The 18,452-nt window shown below is 43.5% G+C and overlaps 1 protein-coding gene and 1 long non-coding RNA gene across 2 annotated transcripts in view; one reads left to right on the forward strand and one right to left on the reverse strand.

Moving 5' to 3' along the window:
- LOC129469891 (uncharacterized) overlaps positions 1-18,452 on the reverse strand; it is a 78,562-nt gene that overhangs the window by 28,570 nt on the left and 31,540 nt on the right. Inside the window, 3 exon segments of the mRNA XM_063628664.1 lie at positions 344-433; positions 17,605-17,652; positions 18,231-18,382. Coding sequence (XP_063484734.1) covers positions 344-433; positions 17,605-17,652; positions 18,231-18,382 — 290 coding nt within the window.
- LOC134735221 (uncharacterized) lies at positions 8,953-12,763 on the forward strand. The gene is made up of 2 exons (XR_010118072.1): positions 8,953-9,168; positions 12,641-12,763. It is a non-coding gene; the product is annotated as an uncharacterized lncRNA (long non-coding RNA).

Genomic DNA, 18,452 nt, shown 5'->3' on the forward strand with positions numbered 1-18,452 from the left:
GGGTGCAAACTTTAAAGGGGCACCAAAGAACTCAATAATCAAATAATAATCAATGCTATATTTTTAAAAATCAAAATAAATGCCAAAAAAATCCATGATGAACAAAACATCAAAATTTCAAATAAAGACAGGATCCAACCTTGCTGCATGACTCTCCTCACTAGATTCACCCAAATCTCAGTCCTTCTTATGGTTTACACTGTGTTCCAATGTGCTTAACCTTTGGCCAATTTTCCTTCCTGGGCTGCAAACACAGGCCTGGGTCCCCCTTCCCCTCGGAATGATGTCACTGTCCAGACTGGCGGGTCCTTCTGCTGGCTGGATGGCATTGGCCAGCACTCACCTTTTCCCGCTTATCAGCCTCACTGTTTTCGTCCAAGAGGATCTCAAACGTCTTCTGTACCCTCGAGTCTGTGGAGAACTGCACTCGGAGCTGAGGAGAGAGGAGGGAGTGGGGAAGGAGGCAGGTGGGGTCCACGTCATTTCAGCTCCACATTCAGTTCATCTCAGTAAATATCAGGGTGTCTACTCCGGGCTCCCGCACATACATTCATTCATGTATCCATTCGACAAACATTTACTGGATAACTACGATGAATTAATACATACAATAGAATTGTGAACAAAATCAAGTCCCTGCCCCTGAAAGCTCACCATCTGGTTACATTTGTTATCCCATTTCGACATCACAATAGTCTGGGAAGGCCTAAAGGGTCTTCAGCCCAGTTTTAGAGTCTAGTAAACAATCTGGTATTAGACACTTAAATAGGGATAAAACAGAAATCCGTCTCCATACTCAGAATCCTGAAGCAGCTTTCTTTTTTTTCTTTTTAACACACCTGAAGTGTAGATAAAGCAGCTTTCAAGCTCTGTTTCAAGCAAATCGAACTCATTTTGTTTGGATATCTAGTCCCTCACAGTCCCCACTCCAACCCCACTGCGTTGGGTCTTCCATAAAGTGACCTAACTGATCATCATCCTTCACTCCGCCAGCTTGTTCTGAACCTCCTGTTACTTTGTTTGGGGGGGTCCACACTACTCCCACCTATTTCTGAGCACATTTTTTAATTTTTAATTTTTTTTTTTTTTTTTTTTGAGACAGAGTCTTGCTCTGTCACCCAGGCTGGAGTGCAGTGGTACGATCTCGGCTCACTGTAACCTCTGCCTCCCAGGTTCGAGTGATTCTCCTGTCTCAGCCTTCTGAGTAGTTGGGATTACAGGCATGTGCCACCATGCCCAGCTAATTTTTATTTTTTGAGATGGAGTCTTGCTCTGTCGCCCAGGCTGGAGTGCAGTGGCGCAATCTCGGCTCACTGCAAGCTCCGCCTCCCGGGTTCACGCCATTCTCCTGCCTCAGCCTCTCCGAGTAGCTGGGACTACAGGCGCCCGCCACCACGCCCGGCTAATTTTTTTGTATTTTTAGTAGAGACGGGGTTTCACCGTGGTCTCGATCTCCTGACCTCGTGATCCGCCCGCCTCGGCCTCCCAAAGTGCTGCGATTACTAGCGTGAGCCACCGCGCTCGGCCTAATTTTTATATTTTTAATAGAGACGGGGTTTCACCATGTTGGCCAGGCTGGTTTCGAACTCCCGATGTCAGGCGATTCACCCACCTTGGCCTCCCAAAGTGTTGGGATTACGGGCTTGAGCCACCGCACCCAGCCTATTTTTAATTTATTTTTAATTTTTGGTAGGAACAGCATCTTTCCCCATGTTGCCCAGGCTGGTCTCCAACTCCTGGTCTCAAGTGATCCTCCTGCCTTGGCCTCCCAAAGTGATGGGATTACAGGCGTGAGCCACTGCACCCAGCCCTGTGCTCATTTCCTTTGGGGGTGAGGAGAGGTCTTTCCTTCGCCTATCCCTCTCTGAATCTCTCCTCAGTTTATGTTTCCTCAGTCCTTGAGTCTGCACCCTGGACAGCACGCTGTGGTCCTACCACAGGGCTTCTCCAGATGTGTAGAAGTTACTGAGTCTTGCAGCAAGGGGCTGAGTGACCAATTACCTTACCGCTCTTACAGAGAGGAAACCAACACCCCAAGAGATGCCCCACAAAACTAGCAGCTGAGCCAGGACTAGGGTTCAAGATTTCTCACCTCTGGTCCAGGTTCTCCCCAACCTACTCCATTTCCTAGAAAATATTTTATGCTCCTGGCTCACATCAGTAATCCCAGCACTTTGGGAGGCTGAGGTGGGTGGATCACATGAGGCCAGGAGTTCGAGACCAGTCTGGCCAACATGGTGAAACCCCATCTCTATCAAAAATACAAAAATTAGCCAGGTGTGGTGGTGCACGTCTGTAATCCCAGGTACTTGGGAGGCTGAGGCACAAGAATTGCTTAAACCCAGGAGGCAGAGGTTGGAGTGAGCAGCTGAGATCATGCCACTGCACTCCAGCCTGGGCAGCAAAGCGAGAGTCTGTCTCAAAAAAAACAATCATGCTTCTAATGGGGCCTGGCTCTCCTCTATCCCTCATCGATGCCCTCAATTCCCGTGTATTTTATAATACCTAGAAAGAGAGAGAGATCATGTTGCAGATATACTAAGTTATCATAATATTTCTAAGCCTCCATCTGGATTTTTTTGGGGGGGTGGGAGAGACAGAGTCTTGCTCTGTTGCCCAGGCTGAAGCGCCATGGCACATGATCTCAGCTCACTGCAACCTCCACCTCCCAGGTTCAAACAATTCTCCTGCCTCAGCCTCTTGAGTAGCTGGGATTACAGGTGCCCCCACTACACCCGGCTATTTTTTGTATTTTTAGTAGAGATGGGGTTTCACCATGTTGTCCAGGCTGGTCTCAAACTACCTGACCTCAGGTGATCTGCCCACCTCAGCCTCCCAAAGTATTGGGATTATAGGCATGAGCCACTGTGCCTGACCCCATCTGGAATCTAAAAGACCAGTGTTCTAGCCTTGGCTGGCTTGTGCCCTCAAACAAGCATCACAGGTAGAAGCACCTGCTTAGCTGTTCTGTGCAGCCTGCCCATGCCACTTGCTGTCTGTATCTCAGAGTGTGGAGGTAGGGCTAGCCCTGCCCTGATGACCCACCTCCCTAACCCATTCCTACTAGGAATGAAGAGAGGGGCTGGGCAGCCAAGGGTTGTGGGAAGAGGCCCAGCTCGCCTTCTCCTGAATGCTGGTGTTGAGTCTCCTCAGCGTCTCCTGGAAGTTCTGGTTCCGTGGCTCGAGGGTGGCACAACGCTGCACGTCCTTGAAGGCCTGGTCCAGCTTCCCCAAGTGCTCCAGTGCCTGGCATCGCCGATACAGAGCCTTGATGTCCGAGGAGTTGATGTCGATGGCTATCGAGGGGAGACGGGGGATGAGGGCCTTAGGGAGCCAGACTACAGACCACCAGCCCCACTGCCCCAATTCCAGGAAGCATGCTCTTGCTGTGCTTCTGTGTCTTCCTTGGAGATTATCCACTTATGTGGACTCTCTGGCCCTTACCTCCCCTCTGTTAGGGAGACAGTAAGATCCACAGAGTTTCAAGGTGGGAAGAGAGCTTGAGGGTCATGTCATCCAATTCCTAAAGCTCCAGTCTCTGGTGCAGGATCCCTGCCAGGGGCTTAACCAATCGGTGCTTGCATACCGCCAGCAGTGGGGAGCTCCCTCCTTCTCAAGACAGCCAGGCGGGCCCGGCGCAGTGGCTGACACCTGTAATCCCAACACTTTGGGAGGCCAAGGTAGGCAGATCACGAGGTCAGGAGTTCGAGACCAGCCTGGCCAACATGGTGAAACCTTGTCTCTACTAAAAATACAAAAATTAGCCGGGCGTGGTGGCAGGCGCCTATAATCCCAGCTACTTGGGAGGCTGAGACAGGAGAATTGCTTGAACCCGGGAGGCAGAGGTTGCAGTGAGCTGAGATCGTGCCATTGCACTCCAGCCTGGGCAACAGAGCAAGACTCCATCTCAAAAAACAAAAACAAAAACAAAAAAACAAACAACAAGAACAACAACAAAAGACAGCCAGGCAGCTTAATCAGAAAACATTTCCCTCTCCCTACCTGAAATGTGTTCCCTGTAACATTGCCCAGCCCTGGAACCCCTGAGATGAAATCCAATCCTTCTTCCTTGTGACAGCCTTTTAGGAATTTGAAGGCAGCTCTCTGTCCCACCTGGGAGTTGCCTTTTCTGGGCTAAATATTGCAGCTTCCCTCAACTGCTCTTCACAGGATATGCAAACCCACAGCCAATATCATACTGAATGGGCAAAAACTGGAAGCATTCCCTTTGAAAACTGGCACAAGACAGGGATGCCCTCTCTCACCACTCCTATTTAACACAGTGCTGGAAGTTCTGGCCAGGGCAATCAGGCAGGAGAAGGAAATAAAGGGTATTCAATTAGGAAAAGAGGAAGTCAAATTGTCCCTGTTTGCAGATGACATGATTGTATGTCTAGAAAACCCCATTGTCTCAGCCCAAAACCTCCTTAAGCTGATAAGCAACTTCAGCAAAGTCTCAGGATACAAAATCAATGTACAAAAATCACAAGCATTCTTGTACACCAATCACAGACAAACAGAGAGCCAAATCATGAGTGAACTCCCATTCACAATTGCTTCAAAGAGAATAAAATACCCAGGAATCCAACTTACAAGGGATGTGAAGGACCTCTTCAAGGAGAACTACAAACCACTGCTCAATGAGATAAAAGAGGATACAAACAAATGGAAGAACATTCCATGCTCATGGGTTGGAAGAATCAATATCGTGAAAATGGCCATACTGCCCAAGGTAATTTATAGATTCGATGCCATCCCCATCAAGCTACCAATGACTTTCTTCACAGAATTGGAAAAAACTACTTTAAAGTTCATATGGAACCAAAAAAGAGCCCGCATTGCCAAGTCAACCCTAAGCCAAAAGAACAAAGCTGGAGGCATCACGCTACCTGACTTCAAGCTATACTACAAGGCTACAGTAACCAAAACAGCATGGTACTGGTACCACAACAGAGACATAGATCAATGGAATAGAACAGAGCCCTCAGAAACAATGCCACATATCTACAACTATCTGATCTTTGACAAACCTGACAAAAACAAGCAATGGGAAAAGGATTCCCTATTTAATAAATGGTGCTGGGAAAACTGGCTAGCCATATGTAGAAAGCTGAAACTGGATCCCTTCCTTACACCTTATACAAAAATTAATTCAAGATGGATTAAAGACTTACATGTTAGACCTAAAACCATAAAAACCCTGGAAGAAAACCTAGGCAATACCATTCAGGACATAGGCATGGGCAAGGACTTCATGTCTAAAACACCAAAAGCAATGGCAACAAAAGCCAAAATTGACAAATGGGATCTAATGAAACTAAAGAGCTTCTGCACAGTAAAAGAAACTACCATCAGAGTGAACAGGCAACCTACAGAATGGGAGAAAATTTTCGCAACCTACACATCTGACACAGGGCTAATATCCAAAATCTACAATGAACTCAAACAAATTTACAAGAAGAAAACAAACAACCCCATCAACAAGTGGGCAAAGGACATGAACAGACACTTCTCAAAAGAAGACATCTATGCAGCCAAAAAACACATGAAAAAATGCTCATCATCACTGGCCATCAGACAAATGCAAATCAAAACCACAATAAGATACCATCTCACACCAGTAAGAATGGCGATCATTAAAAAGTCAGGAAACAACAGGTGCTGGAGAGGATGTGGAGAAATAGGAACACTTTTACACTGTTGGTGGGACTGCAAACTAGTTCAACCATTGTGGAAGTCAGTGTGGCGATTCCTCAGGGATCTAGAACTAGAAATACCATTTGACCCAGCCAAACCATTACTGGTTATATACCCAAAGGACTATAAATCATGCTGCTATGAAGACACATGCACACATATGTTTATTGAGGCACTATTCACAATAGCAAAGACTTGGAAGCAACCCAAATGTCCAACAACGATAGACTGGATTAAGAAAATGTGGCACATATACACCATGGAATACTATGCAGCCATAAAAAATGATGAGTTCATGTCCTTTGTAGGGACATGGATGAAACTGGAAACCATCATTCTCAGTAAACTATCGCAAGGACAAAAAACCAAACACCGCACGTTCTTACTCATAGGTTGGAATTGAACAATGAGAACACATGGACACAGGAAGGGGAACACCACACTCTGGGGACGGTTGTGGGGTAGGGGGAGGGGGGAGGGACAGCATTAGGAGATATACCTAATGCTAAATGACGACGTCGTTAATGAGTGCAGCACACCAGCATGGCACATGGATACATATGTAACAAACCTGCACATTGTGCACATGCACCCTAAAACTTAAAGTATATATAAAAAAAAAAAACAACAAACAATCGTAAGGAGGATAACTGTCATACACCTACTGCTCAGCTTAAAAATAATTAGATCATCTTGTTTAAACATAACTGTCTTCCCATGATCATCATCACACCTAAGAAGTTGACAGTTTCCCCAGTTTTTTTTCTCTCTTTTTTTTTTTTTTTTTTTTTTTTTGAGATAGGGTCTTTCTGTGTTGCCCAGGCTGGAGTGCAGTGGCGTGATAGCGGCTCATGGCAGCCTCGACTTCCCAGGCTCAAGGGATCCTCCCATATAGCTGGGACCACAGGGGTGCATCACCATATCCAGCCAATTTTTTGAATTTTTCTAGAGATGAGGTCTCCTTGTGTTGCCCCACCTAATCTTTTTGTTGTTGTTGTGCCATTCTTTTTTTTTTTCTCCTGTTTGTAAGGATTTAATCAAGGTCTGTATATAGTTTGGTTACTATGTCTCTTAGGTCTCTTTTCATTTATAGATTCCCCTTGTGATTTATTGAAGAAACTGGGTCATTTGTCCTGTAGAATTCTCAAATTTTGATTTTGCTCCTATTATCCCCAGAGTATCGACCATGTTCATCTTGTTCCCCAAATTTCCAAAAACTGGTAGTTAAATTTAGGTGGTTGATCTGATTCAGATTAAACTCTCAGTATTGCATATGCTTTGATCAGGAGGCATAATGTGTACTGTGTGTGTGTGTGTGTGTGTGTGTGTGTGTTTTAGTGATGTTAGTGGTCACTGCCTGTGTCAGCATTTCACTACCAGGGTAATTTGGCAATGTCTGGAGACACATTGATTGTCACAGCTTGGGGGAGGGAATGCTATAGGTACCTTCAGGGGTAAGAGTCAGCACAGCACAGCCCCCTACAGCAAAGTATTAATAGGCCTAAAATGTCAGCAGCCCTGAGGTTGAGAAACTCTGGCCTACTTTTATAATTTCATCAGGTGTTTGTGTAATGGTCTTATTTCTTCTTTCTTTGTTAGCTGGAATTCTTTCATAAAGAGAAACTCTTTGATCAGTTAGTTACCCAAGGTATAGTTCATACAGGAAAGGCAGGATGTATGTTTGATTCTTTCCTAGTTTTCAAAATAATGAATCTTCCAAAATTGACCAATGAACTTTGTGTGTGTGTGTTTTTCTTTTTTAGTATATTATGAACTTACACGTTTTAACATATTTGTGTTTCATTTCATTGCAGTTATTTTTATTTTATTTTTATTTATTCATTTATTGTTTTGAGGCAGGGTCTTACTCTGTCACCCAAGCTGTAGTGCAGTGGTATAATTTCTGCCCACTGCAGCCTTGACGTCCCGGCCTCCAGCAATTCTCCCACCTCACCCTCTTGAGTAGCTGGGACCACAGGTACACCACCATGCTCAGCTAATTTTTGTGCTTCCGGTAGAGACGGGGTTTTGCCATATTCACCAGGCTGGTCTTCAAATCCTGAGCTCAAAAGCAATCCACCTGCCTCTGCCTCCCAAAGTGTTGGGATGATAGGCGTGAGCCACCGCACCTGGCAGTTATTTTTATTGATGCTCATTTTTTCCCTTCCTTGAATGCTGGGTGCATCTTCATGTTGGGTTCTGAGTCCTTTTGACATGAGCACATTGTCTGGTGTTGTGCGAGAGAGCAAAATAAGGAAACTGGTGTTCTGCGTTTATCTTGCACATTTTCCCCACACTTGACATCAGCCATTCCTCCAGGGAGTGCAAGTTCACAGTCTGGGCTCTAAGAGAATTATAAGGTCAATGTGGCCATCTTTTAGTATTAAGTCAGATATTCTAAATTATTATTTACTTCCTATATTTGGCCCAAGAGTCTAACCCGATATTTTGGGAAAGAGAGAAGGAATTAAATAAATAAATCTCATGGTTAGAACTGAAGTGATAATATACTTTCATAAGGAAATATAACATAGCCCATGCAGAATAGAAAATTATTTTTGCTCCTTTAGATTTCTAAAGGAATGAAATAAGCTGTGGGAAGAAACTTTAACTGGAGCATCTTACCAGTGTTACTCATGTTTTAACTCTGCTTCAGTAGTTTTTCAGGTTTATTACAAACCTGCAGTAGCCAACTGAACTAATTATCTCTAAACAGGGATTTAGCCAGTGGACTAGGCACACTGAAGCTTTGTGAGAGGGGAAATTGATATTCACATTTTTTTCCAGCTTGTTTTGAGCAGAATATATTCACTTTTTTTTTTTTTTTTTATTGAGACAGACTCTCGCACTGTCACCTGGGCTGGTGTGCAGTGGCACAATCTCTGCTTGCTGCAACTTCTGCCTCCCAGGTTCAAGCAATTCTCCTGCCTTAGCCTCCCAAGCAGCTAGGATTACAGGCGCCCGCCACCATGCCCGGCTAATATTTTGTATTTTTAGTAGAGACAGGGTTTCACTATATTGGCCAGGCTGGTCTCGAACTCCTGACCTCATGATCTGCCCGCCTCAGCCTCCCAAAGTGCTGGGATTACAGGCGTGAGCCACCATGCCCAGTCGATATATTCACATTTTTAATAGGAATAACAGTATACTAAAATCTATTTAGTGCATGTTTTAAGATTTGAAGATGTAATTTGACTCAGTACTTTCCACTTGCATTTTTTTCTTCATTCTGTGCCTGCTAAGACTATTCTAATACTTTATTATGGTTAACCCCTGAGAAAAGAGCTCCCAGAGCTTACGGTGCATTTGGTTGATGTCATATGGACTATTCATTATTTTCTAAATTATTTTGTTTGTATAAAGCAATCTGAAGAGGATGTAAGTTAGTTTGATTCCAAGTTTACACGTCAGACACCTGTCGACAGCCCAGATGACTGAACTCTCAGTGAAAGTGCCAATCAGGTCTTTCTGGTAAGTGAAAGAATTTCCACGTAGTCATGGGAAATTTTAAGTATGAGGATTGGCTCTTCGATAAGAAAATTCAGTTTGCGGCCGGGCGCGGTGGCTCACGCTTGTAATCCCAGCACTTTGGGAGGCCGAGGCGGGCAGATCACGAGGTCAGGAGATCGAGACCACAGTGAAACCCCGTCTCTACTAAAAATACAAAAAATTAGCCGGGCGTGGTGGCGGGTGCCTGTAGTCCCAGCTACTCGGAGAGGCTGAGGCAGGAGAATGGCGTGAACCCGGGAGGCGGAGCTTGCAGTGAGCCGAGATTGCGCCACTGCACTCCAGCCTGGGCGACAGAGCGAGACTCCGTCTCAAAAAAAAAAAAAAAAAAGAAAAGAAAAGAAAATTCAGTTTCCTTGCTTTGCAGCTCATCTAGGTAACCTGGCCCACTTTTTTTTTTTTTTAAATAAGCCATGCTCTTGTAACTTATTGATACCTACAAAATTGATTTTCATCATCCAACATTTTATTTTAGCAATTAGAGTGGGAATGTACAATTTTTTTTTTTTTTTTTTTTGAGTTTTGCTCTTGTTGCCCAGGCTGGAGTTCAATGGCACGATCTTGGCTCACTGCAACCTCCGCCTCCCAGGTTCAAGAGATTCTCCTGCCTCAGCCTCCCGAGTAGCCGGGATTACAGGCACCTGCCACCATACCCGGCTAATGTTTATATTTTTAGTAGAGAAAGGGTTTCACCGTGTTGGCCAGGTTGGTCTCAAACTCTTGAGTTCAAGAGGTCTACCTGCCTCGGCCTCCCAAAGTGCTGGAATTACAGGTGTGAGCCACCGCGCCCAGCCTCATTTCTACTTTTTCAAAGAAGTCAACTTTCTTTAAAAATTAACCTCTTTTGGCCACGCGGTGGCTCATTCCTGTAACCCTAGCACTTTGGGACGCAGAGGCAGACAGATCACTTGAACTCAGGAGTTCAAGACCAGCCTGGCCAACATGGTGAAACCCTGTCTCTACAAAAAATTAGCTGGATGCAGTGGCATGTACCTGTAGTCCCAGCTACTTGGGAGGCTGAGGCAAGAGAATCACCTGAGTCCAGGAGGCAGAAGTTGCAGTGAACTGAGATCACGCCATTGCACTCCAGCCTGGCTGATGGGAGTGAAACCTTGTCTCGAATAAATAAATAAATAAACTCTTATTAAAAAAAAAAAAAGCAAATCATGAAACAAAACAAAACCCAGGACTCTGAGTGAAAAAGATCTCTCCTTTAGGGGGCTAGGCGGTGGAAAAGAAAACACATCATGAATTTCATGTTCTCATTTGTCTTCGTTAATGACTTATATGTATATATATTTCGATTGAAGACGTAGATATGCATTTGATCACCGACATTTGTTTGTATTTTGAGTCATATATTAAGGCATTTCCTGTCCAGAAAGCACCTGACAATCTTATGATAAAAAACAGGGAATTTTAAAATCACAAATGCAAATAAGAAGCCAGGCACAGTGGCTCACGCCTGTAATCTTAGCTCTTTGGGAGACCAAGGTGGGTCGATTGTTTGAGCTCAAGAGTTTGAGACCAGCCTGGGTAACATGGAGAAACCCTGTCTTTACAAAAAATAAAAAATTAGTGGGGCACGGTGGCATGTGCCTGTAGTCCCAGATACTCAGGAGGCTAAGGTGGGAGGAGCGCTTGAGCCCAGGAGGTTGACGCTGCTGTGAGCTGTGGTTGCACCACTGCACTCCAGCCTGGGTGACAGAGTGAGACCCTATCTCAAAAAAAAAAAAAAAAAAAAAAAGGAGTGCAAATAACAGATGACCTTACAAACATCATAAGTTGTATCTTTATTTATAATAAGTTTTGTCTATATTTAATGAAATATATTGGACGAGTAAAAAAATGTAACAGTATGCATATGGCTTTATTTTAACTTGGCCCTGCCCGCTAGTCTGCCCTCATCTCTTTTCCTTCCCACTGAGTCCTTCCACATTAGCCACACCACAGCAAACCTGACAAGCTTCTGCCTGAAACAGCACCATTGCACTTATCGTCCCTCACTCTCTCGCCAGACTGGAGTGCAGTGGCACGATCTCAGCTCACTGCAACCTCCACCTCCCTGGTTCAAGCGATTCTCCTGCCTCAGCCTCCCGAGTAGCTGGGATTACAGGTATGCACCACCATGCCTGGCTAATTTTACATTTTTAGTAGAGACGGTGTTTCTCCACGTTGGTCAGGCTAGTCTCGAACTCCCGACCTCAGGTGATCTGCCCGCCTTGGCCTCCCAAAGTGCTGGGATTATAGGCATGAGCCCCCGTGCCTGGCCACCACGATCAATTTTAAAATATTTTCATTTCTCCCAAAAAGAAATCCCATACCTATGAGCAGTCACTCCCCATTTCCTCCATCCCTCAGTCCTAGGCAACCACTAATTTACTTTCTTTTAGGATAGAATTTGCCTATTTGGACATTTCATATAAATAGAACCATACAATTCGTGGTCTTTTGTGACTGGCTTCTTTCGAGTAACCTAATGTTTTCAAGGTTCATTCACGTTATAGCATGTGTCAGTACTTCTTTCCTTTTGTTTTTTTATGGCTCAATAATATTCCGTTGTAGGAATGTAACACATTTCACCTATCTGTTTATCACTTTTTTTTTTTTTTTGAGATGGAGTCTCAGTCTGTCACTCAGGCTGGAGTACGGTGATGTGATCCTGGGTCACTGCAGCCTCCGCCTACTGGATTCAGGCCATTCACCTGCCTCAGCCTCCTAAGTAGCTGGGATTACAGACACGTATACCATGTCCCACTAATTTTTGCATTTTTAGTAGAGATCGGATTTCACTATGTTGGCCAGGCTGGTCTCAAACTCTGGACCTCAAGCGATCCTCCCGCCTTGGCCTCCCAAAGTGTTGGGAGCCACCACGCCCAGCTGTCTCCACTTTTTGACGATTATGAATAATGCTGCTATGAACATTCACGTATAAGTTTTTGTGTGGACATATGTTTTCATTTCCCTTGGGAATATGATGAAGCCTGGCATTGCCAGGTCATATGGCAACTCTATGTTTAAACTTTGGAGCAACCGCCAGACTATTTCCAAAGCAGTTCCAACTTCATTGCAAAGCATTTTACTTTCCCTCCAGCAACATATGAGTGTTTCAATTTTTCCACATTCTCTCCAACACTTGTTATTATCTGTCTTTTTATTATAGCCATTCTTGTGAGTGTGAAGTGGTATCTTAACGTGGTTTAGATTTGCACTTCCCTGATGGCTAATGATGTTTCTATGGCTTGAATGTCTGTGTCCTCCAAAATTCATGTTATAACCTAAGACCTAATGTGATGATGTTAAGAAGAGAGGCCTTCAAGGTGGTGATTAGGTCATGAGTGCTCTGCCCTCGTAAATGAAATTAATGCCCTTATAAAAAGGCTTCACATAACATTTCTTCTTCTTCTTTTTTCCTTTCTTCTCCTGCCAAGTGAAGATGCCACTGTGAGAATGGGAACAATGGAACAGGCCCTCACCAAATGCCAAATGTGCTATCACCTTGATTTTGGATTTCCCAGCCTCTGGAACTGTGAGGAATAAATTTTTTGCTTATAAATTACTCAGTCTCAGGTATTTTGTTAAAGCAGCACAAACAGTCTAAGACAGAAACTGAGTGTATTTTCTTGTGCTTATTGGCCATTTATTTTCTTTCTTTTATTTTTATTTATTTATTTATTTTTAGGTGGGGTTGCTCTGTTGCCCAGGCTGGAGTGCAGTGGTGCAATCTTAGCTCATTGCAACCTCTGCCTCCCGGGTTCAAGTGATTCTTGTGCCTCATCTACCTGAGTACCTGGGACTACAGGCATGCACCACAACGCCTGGCTAATTTTTATGTTTTTAGTAGAGATGGATTTTCGCCATGTTGGCCAGGCTGGTCTTGAACTCCTGGCCTCAAGTGATCCACCTGCCTTGGCCCCCAAAAGTGTTGGGATTATAGGCATAAGCCACAGCACCTGGCCCTTATTGGCCACTTGTATATCTTCTTTGGAGAAATATCTCTTCAGATCTTTTGTCCATTTTAAAATTGGGTTATATCCTTTTTATTATCAAGTTGTAAGAGTTCTTTATGTATTCTAGATCCAAGTCCATTGTCAGATACAGTAGTCCCCCTTATGCTTTCTGCAGTTTCAGTTACCTGCAGGCAGCTGCAATCCCAAATATTACAGTATTTTGAGAGAGAGAAAACTATTCATGTAACTTATATTAAAGCATATTCTAGCCGGGCACGGTGGCTCACACCTGTAATCTCAGCACTTTGGGAGGCCGAGGTGGGTGGATCACAAGGTCAGGAGTTCGAGACCAGTCTGGCCAATATGGTGAAACCCTGTCTCTACTAAAAATACAAAAATTAGCTGGGCGTGGTGGCAGGCACCTGTAGTCCCAGCTACTTGGGAGGCTGAGGCAGGAGAATTGCTTGAACCTGGGAGGCGGAGGTTGCATTGAGCCGAGATGGTGCCATGCCACTCCAGCCTGGGCTACAGAGCAAGACTCCATCTCAAAAAAATAAAAGTATATTCTAATTGTCCTCTTTTATTATTAGTTATTGTTGTTATTCTATTACAGTGCCTAATTTATAAATTAAACTTTATCATAGGTATGTATTTATGTATGTATAGGAAAAAAACATAGTATATATAGAGTTTGGTACTACCTGCAGTTTCAGGTATACACTGGAGGTCTTGGAACATATTTTCTTACATATATATATCGATAGATTTATAAATATATATTTATATATAGCTATATATTTATGTATCTATATATCTATAAATATATGTTTATATATCTATATTTATCTATACCTATATATAGATATATATATATAGAAAAATATGTGTGTGTGTATATATATATATATATATATATTTTTTTTTTTTTTTTTTTTTTTGAGACAAGGTCTTAGTCTATCGCCCAGGCTGGGGTACATTAATGCGATCTTGGCTCACTGCAGCCTCAACCTCCTGGGCTCACGTGATTCTCCCACTCAACCTCCCAAGTAGCTGGGACCACAGGCACATGTCACCACATCTGGGTAATTTTATTTATTTATTGTAGAGATAGGGTATCCCTATGTTGCCCAGGTTAGTCTTGAGCTCCTGGGCTCAAGTGATCCTCCCACCTCAGCCTTCCAAAGTTCTGGGATTACAGGCATGAGTCACTATGTCTGGCTACATATCTTCCACAAATAAAGTGGGCCTACTTTGTATATAATTTGCAAGTATTTTCTCCCATTCTGTGGGTTGTCTTTCACTTTTTTTTTCTTGAGTCCTCCAAAATTCATGTTATAACCTAAGACCTAATGTGATGATGTTAAGAAGTGAGGCCTTCAAGGTGGTGATGAGGTCATGAGTGCTCTGCCCTCATGAATGAAATTAATGCCCTTATAAAAAGGCTTCACATAGTATTTCTTCTTCTTTTTTTTGCCTCAGCCTCCTGAGTAGCTGGAATTACAGACGTGTGCCACCATGCATGGCTAACTTTTGTATTTTTAGTAGAGACAGGGTTTCACCATGTTGGCCAGGCTGGTCTCGAACTCCTAACCTCAGGTGATCGGCCCGCCTCGGTCTCGCAAAGTGCTGGGATTGCAGGTGTGAGCCACCGCGCCCGGCACATGCATCAGTTTTTATGATTCCTTGCTTGAACTGATTAACCAGTCAACTACTGGTTCCAATAAGGTTGGATGAGGTGATTTATACTCTGCTTATTTACCGCCCCCCCTTCTTCCTTTTTTTTTTTTTTTTTTTTGAGACAGGGCCTTTGACGTGCTGGCTGGAGTGCCGTGGTATGATCTTGGCTCACTGCAGCCTCAACTTCCTGGGTTCAAGCAGTCTTCCCACCTCAGCCTCTAAGTAGTTGGAACTACAGATGTGTGCCCCTATGCCTGGCTAAGTTTTGTATTTTTGTAGAGACGGGGTCTCCCCATGTTGCCCAGGCTGGTCTCCAACTCCTGGGCTCAAGAGATCCACCCACCTTGGCCTCCCAAAGCGCTGGGATTACAGACGTGAGCCACTGTGCCTGGCAACTTGTAACGATTCTTTGTATGTTCTTGATAGAAGTCAATTGTCAGATACAGTTGTAGTATATAATTAAACATAATTATATAAAACTATATTTTATATAAGTGCAGCATTATATAAAATAGCAAAAATTTGGAAATAACCAAATGTCCAACAGTAGGTAGTTAGCTAAATAAATTGTGAAACATCCATGTAATGAAAGCTATACAACTATAAAAAATGATCTGGATCTATTTATACTGACATCGACAGATGTCTAACATAAATTACATGAAAATAGGAAGTGACAAAGAAGAGAGTACGGTATAAGCTCATTTGCATTAAAGTAATCAAAAAAACCAAGTTATATAATAGATACAGGCTGGGCAGGATGGCTAACACCTGTAATCCCAGCACTTTGAGAGGTCAGGGCAGGAGGATCACTTAAGTCTGGGAGTTCAAGATCAGGCTGGGCAACATACCCAGACCCCATATCTACAAAAAGTTTAAAAATTAGCCAAGTGAGCTATGATCACGCTGCTGCACTCCAGCCTGGGGGATAGAGCAAGACTGTCTCTAAATAAAATAAAACAAAATAAAATAAAATAGGCTGGGCATGGCAGCTCATGCTGTAAAAGTGCTGTAATCCCAGCACTTTGGGAGGCTGAGGCAGGTGGATCACCTGAGGTCAGGAGTTGAAGACCAGCCTGACCAACATGGTGAAACCTCATCTGAATCTAGGCTTGGTCATGTACTAGCTTGTGACTGTGAGAAAATTAACTGCTCTAAGTCTCAGTTTTCTCAACTATGAGAAAATATTTACTCCAGAAGATTAAAGAGACAATCCATATAAACATTTGACAAAATACCTAGCACAGAGTACTTAAGGATTCAACACATTTTGGCTGCTTCAAATAAAGATTAATTTGTAAGGGATGATAATACAAAGAAGTTTAAATTGCTGCTGTGCCCTAATAATTTAACAACCCATGGTCTTTTTTTTTTTTTTTTTGAGACAGGGTCTCACTCTGTTGCCCAGGCTAGAGTGCAATGAAACGATCATGACTCATTGCAGCCTCAACCTCCTGGGCTCAAGTAAACCTCCAACCTTAACTTCCTGGGTAGCTGGGATCACAAGCGTGCACTCCCAGGCCTAATTGTTTTTTCCTTTTTGTAGAGATGGGGTCCTACCATGTTGCCCAGACTGGTCTTGAACTCTTGAGCTCAAGCAATCCTCCCACCTCAGCCTCCCAAAATGCTGGAATTACAGGAATCCAACATTTTTAATACAGTAAAACAAACAATTTCTAAGTTTATAATTTATCACAATGCTTAATGATTAAAAGTTGAATAAACTTTTCTAATGGAGTACACCTGGTTTCATAGAAAACAAAGCAACTCTTAAACACCAGCTGGCAAAATGATAGGGCTTGTCCTTTAGTCACCGCAGGTGTGAAAGACAGAATGACTAATCCATCTGACTAAACAGAGACCTTTTAGAAATCAATAACCTTATTTACACAGATGACAACTGCTACTGTTTCAAGGCTCCTAATCATGGTTCAGTTCTCAGGGCCTCAAGTCTTTTTCCATTCCATCTCAGTAAGTAGTACCAACATTTACACACCAGAAACCTGGGGATTATCCTGGCTTGTTTTTCTTCCTCTCCCAGATACGCTCACAACAGAGAAGCCAATCAATAAATATTGTTTAACTAATGGTTAACAAATTCAAGCCCCTGAATCTCCATTACTCCGTCTCCTCCACTACTGCCACTACCCTACTGTAAGCTATGCTATCATTCTTGCTGGGAGAGTTAGCTTCCCAACATCTTCTCTTCCCCATTCCAAACTATTATCCACATTGCAGCCAGACTGAAATTTTTATAACACAAATCAGATCAAGGCACTGCCTTGTTTATAAACCATTCGAAGGCTTTCCATTTTTAGGAAATTTTTTTTTTTTTTTTTTTTGGAGACGGAGTCTTGCTCTGTCACCCAGGCTGGAGTGCAATGGCACGATCTCAGCTCACTGCAACCTCCACCTCCCGGGCTCAAGCAATTCTCCTGCCTCAGCCTCCCGAGTAGCTGGGATCAGAGGCGTGCACCACCGTGTCCAGCTAATTTGGGGTTTCACCATGTTGCCCAGGCTGGTCTTGAACTCCTGACCTCAGGTGATCCACCTGCCTCGGCCTCCCAAAGTGCTGAGATTACAGATGTGAGCTACCATGCCCGGCCATTTTTAGGAAATTCTTAATATGGCCTCTACAGCCCTGCATGATGTCTTTCTCTAAACAAAAACACAAGAGATGCTACAGTACATTATCCCAATACTATAATTAAAACCAGGTTATTGTTTTTACTTACTAGATTGAAAAGTGAAGAGTAAACAGTATTTTCCTTACCTTAACCTCTCCAGCCATTTTATCAACTGCAAATCCCTCAACTGATAGCTGCAAAACAATGGTTTTAAACAGTAAGTGAAACTAAAAGAGGCTGGGAACAAACTTCCATTTACCCTAAAAACAAATCATTCTGTTCTCTGCCAACTTCAGTCTGTTATAAAGGATTTGTGATGGGAGATGGAGAAGTCCTTAAACAAAGCCAGTAACTATTTAAGGAAACTTTTTGTTTTTTTTTTGAGACGGAGTTTCACACTTGTTGCCCAGGCTGGAGTGCAATGGCCTCATCTCGGCTCACCACAACCTCCGCCTCCCGGGTTCAAGCGATTCTCCTGCCTCAGCCTCCCAAGTAGCTGGGATTACAGGCACACACCACCACGCTCAGCTAATTTTTGTATTTTTAGTAGGGACAGGGTTTCACCATGTTGGCCAGGATAGTCTCAAACTCCCGACCTCAGGTGATCTGCCCACCTCGGCCTCCCAAAGTGCTGGGATTACAGGCGTGAGCCACTGCGCCTGGCCATAGGAAACATTTAAAGAGCAAAGACCACAATGTATGGGTGTAGTGAATCATGGATGTCACTCAATAATATCCATGATTAGCAAGCTACTCAAAATTTTTCACATACCTTTATTAGTCTGGATATTAAGAATCCTCCCTGGTATCGGTTATAAAGTTCTTCCCAGTTGTCCTTTATGAATTTCCAAGCAGCTTTCCTTCCATGCTTGCTGCCTCCAGCTACTCCACCAATTACCGATACGGTGTCCTGTGGACGTACCTCTTCCTAAAAAAACAAAGAGAGCTAAAAGTCTAGTGTATCAAAAACATATTCTGGTACCAGAAAGTGCAA

Source organism: Symphalangus syndactylus, chromosome 20 (assembly GCF_028878055.3).
Source record: "Symphalangus syndactylus isolate Jambi chromosome 20, NHGRI_mSymSyn1-v2.1_pri, whole genome shotgun sequence".
NCBI lineage: Eukaryota > Metazoa > Chordata > Mammalia > Primates > Hylobatidae > Symphalangus > Symphalangus syndactylus.